We start from the raw sequence: 2,905 nt of genomic DNA, 5'->3' as shown, positions 1-2,905 counted from the left end.
TATATATATATATATATATATCGAAGAAGGGAAAAAGGTAAATAGGAAAGCTTCTGACAATGTGGAAAGTTTAACAAAACTTTTATATTTCAGGCACAAAGTCCCATCTTCAGAAGTAAAATAGTCTTGGAAATGTCTAGCTAACATTTCTTTCCAGCAAACATGTCCTGGTTCAGGCATAAAGAAATAAGAACATTGTAGTTTGTTTGAAGTATTGTCAAAGGTTTTGTTAAACCTTTATATATCAGGCACAAAAGCCCATTGTCAGAAGAAAAACATTTCCCAGACTGTTTTTTTTCTGAGGATGTGCCTTTGTGTCTGAAATGTAAAGGTTTTGTTAAACTTATATATATAAGAGAATATTGTAGTTCGCTTGAAGCATTGTGTATTATTTGTAAAGAATAAAAAGTTTTGAATGGTAATATCTGAAGAAGGAATTGTATTCCGAAATATTATCGGACTATAGATAGCTAAATTATAACAGGTATATAGTCCATTTTTTGTATTATAGTGCATTGTTGTACCATTCAAAACTTTTTATTCTTTATATATATATATATATATATATATATATAAACAAAATGCAAGCTATGAATTAAAACTGTTCTTTAGCCAATGTTCGAATTGACAAGATTAATTTTTGTTATTATCATTACAGCGTCAATATAGTTAGCATGAAGCTTTTAGGAACAAGACCATGTTGGGACTTACTGTATGCTTAGGTTAGCATGATTGGAGATTAGAATGATGGTAAGATGTGGTCTTTGAAGATAGGACAATTGTTTTTGACTGGTTATTGTTAGTATATGGTTACTAGTGATGAACTGAATCTCATGTACTGAGTGGTTATAATTTCAGTATTAGCGATAGTTTAGTAATGATGGGTTAGCTTTGATATTATAGTTTTGATTAGAGTCGTTAAGATGATTATGATTAATGAGTTGATTGATTTGCTTTAGTTTAGTATTTTATTCTCTGATATGTAAGAGAGGATCTACTTAAACCAGATATCAGAATAAATAGAGTGTTTTATATTATAGAATGTTTAATATTATACATAGTCACATTAATCTCAAATCCTATAAAGTTAATTATAACTAAAAATAAAAGATAAAAAAAGTAAAAATAAACCCCTCTTCTGAATGTAAGTTTCAAAATCCAATATAACAAAATATTACAGTTTTTGTTCTGTATCCAAAATATTTTGGTTAATACTCTTTACATACAGACACTCTGCAGTAAGATATCCATAATTCCATTCAACTGAACATATTCTCGAACATAAAAAACATTATTTCTGTTTCTAGTTAATCTTTGTAGTTGTGCTGGGTCAGCTTCTCCAACACCAATGGCAAACAGTTCCGCTTTCTTTTGTCTTCTAAGCAGTGCACCCCATCTTTCAGCTCTCTCCGCATCATGGAGAACACCATCTGTCAAAATAACAACAGCTCGGTTCACATGTTCTCTAGCACCCATTTTCTCTTGCAAACTGACCAAAGCAACAAACACAAGTGCCCGTCCCAGGTAAGTAGTTCCTTCGGGTGGTCCAATCTTATAGACAGCATCAAGCATCTGTTTTTTCTCTGTGTATCTGTTCAACTGAAATAAGCTGTGAGGTTTATCATTGAACAACAAGATGCTAATTTGCATGTTGTTCTTTCCTATGTTTGTTGAGTTAATAAAATGTGTGAGGAAATGTTTGGTACTGTTCAGTCCGGTAACATTAATACTGCCAGAGACATCCACCACAAATACAACATCCACTGGTTGATCACCACATTCTGAACAAGAAATTAAAACCATTATGAATACAGTTTTAGCAGTAGTAGTAGTAGTAGTAGCAACAATGATATTAATAATAATAATAATAATAATAATAATAATAACCCTTTCTACTCTAGGCATAAGGCCTGACATTTTGGAGGAGGGGACTAGTTGATTACATTGACCCCAGTGCTTGACTGGTACTTAGTTTATTGACCCAAAAAGGATGAAAGGCAAAGTCAACCCCAGCGGAATTTGAACTCAGAATGTAAAGACAGATGAAATACCTATAAGAATTTCACCCGGCATGCAAACGATTCTGCCAGCTAACTGTCTTAATAATAATAATAATAATAATAATAATAATAATAATAATAATAATAATAACAAAAACACTCAGGGAGCGCAAACCTCCACCAAGGCAACACCAATGTCCTCTCAACAATTAGCTGGAGATGATTTTTAAAATGAGAATATCTGAAATAAACTCGACTGCTCTCACAAGCGAGAATACTAAGAATGAACCCGACTGCTCTCAAAAATTAAGTAAAAAAACTGGAAAAATAATCCAGAACTCTTGTCTGGTATCTGATCAATCCCCAAATCTAATCAGTTCATGCCAATCACGAGGTCAAACACCCCTGAAGGTTTCATACTTGTCTGATACCTGATCGATCCCAGTGGTAGTCATGGAATGTGAAGTTAGCTGAAGAAAATTTAGTAACAGTAATAAATTGTTTATCCTTATCTAATACAAGCCAAAGTTAACAAATTCACCATTCAAAATATGTGTGTGTGTGTGTGTTCTTGTTGTTCTTACTACTGTATGACATCATAACTGGCCTAACACAGCCTTAACTTATGGTTTAATTATCTTTAATGCAAGTACATGGTCCTCTAAACTTGTGGCCAACTTTAACTGATGACAATTTGAGCCATACTCTCCCCATAAAAGGGCTCAATTGATCAAACTCTTGTCAAAGTTGAGACAAATACAACTTAGCTTCAGATCTCTCCATCTCACACTATTTTTTAAAATTTTGAGATATTGTGTAACTTGTTAAGTAAATGTATATAAATCTTTTTCAAAGACTCTAAGTGTATTTTCAATCTTTCTTTCCTTTCTTTACCCCCCCCCCCC

General features: G+C 32.7%; 1 protein-coding gene across 2 annotated transcripts in view; it reads right to left on the bottom strand.

The window, feature by feature from the left end:
• Nucleotides 1–604: 604 nt before the first annotated feature.
• LOC106876067 (matrilin-2-like) overlaps nt 605–2,905 on the bottom strand; it is a 9,702-nt gene continuing 7,401 nt past the window's right edge. For both annotated transcript variants that reach the window (XM_052968035.1, XM_014924474.2), the window contains one exon: nt 605–1,781. In XM_052968035.1, the coding sequence (XP_052823995.1) occupies nt 1,219–1,781 (563 nt within the window). In that variant the 3' untranslated portion in view covers nt 605–1,218. The remainder of the gene's footprint in view (nt 1,782–2,905) is intronic.

Source organism: Octopus bimaculoides, chromosome 5, assembly GCF_001194135.2.
Source record: "Octopus bimaculoides isolate UCB-OBI-ISO-001 chromosome 5, ASM119413v2, whole genome shotgun sequence".
NCBI lineage: Eukaryota > Metazoa > Mollusca > Cephalopoda > Octopoda > Octopodidae > Octopus > Octopus bimaculoides.
This window is presented reverse-complemented; position numbering and strand designations above follow the sequence as displayed.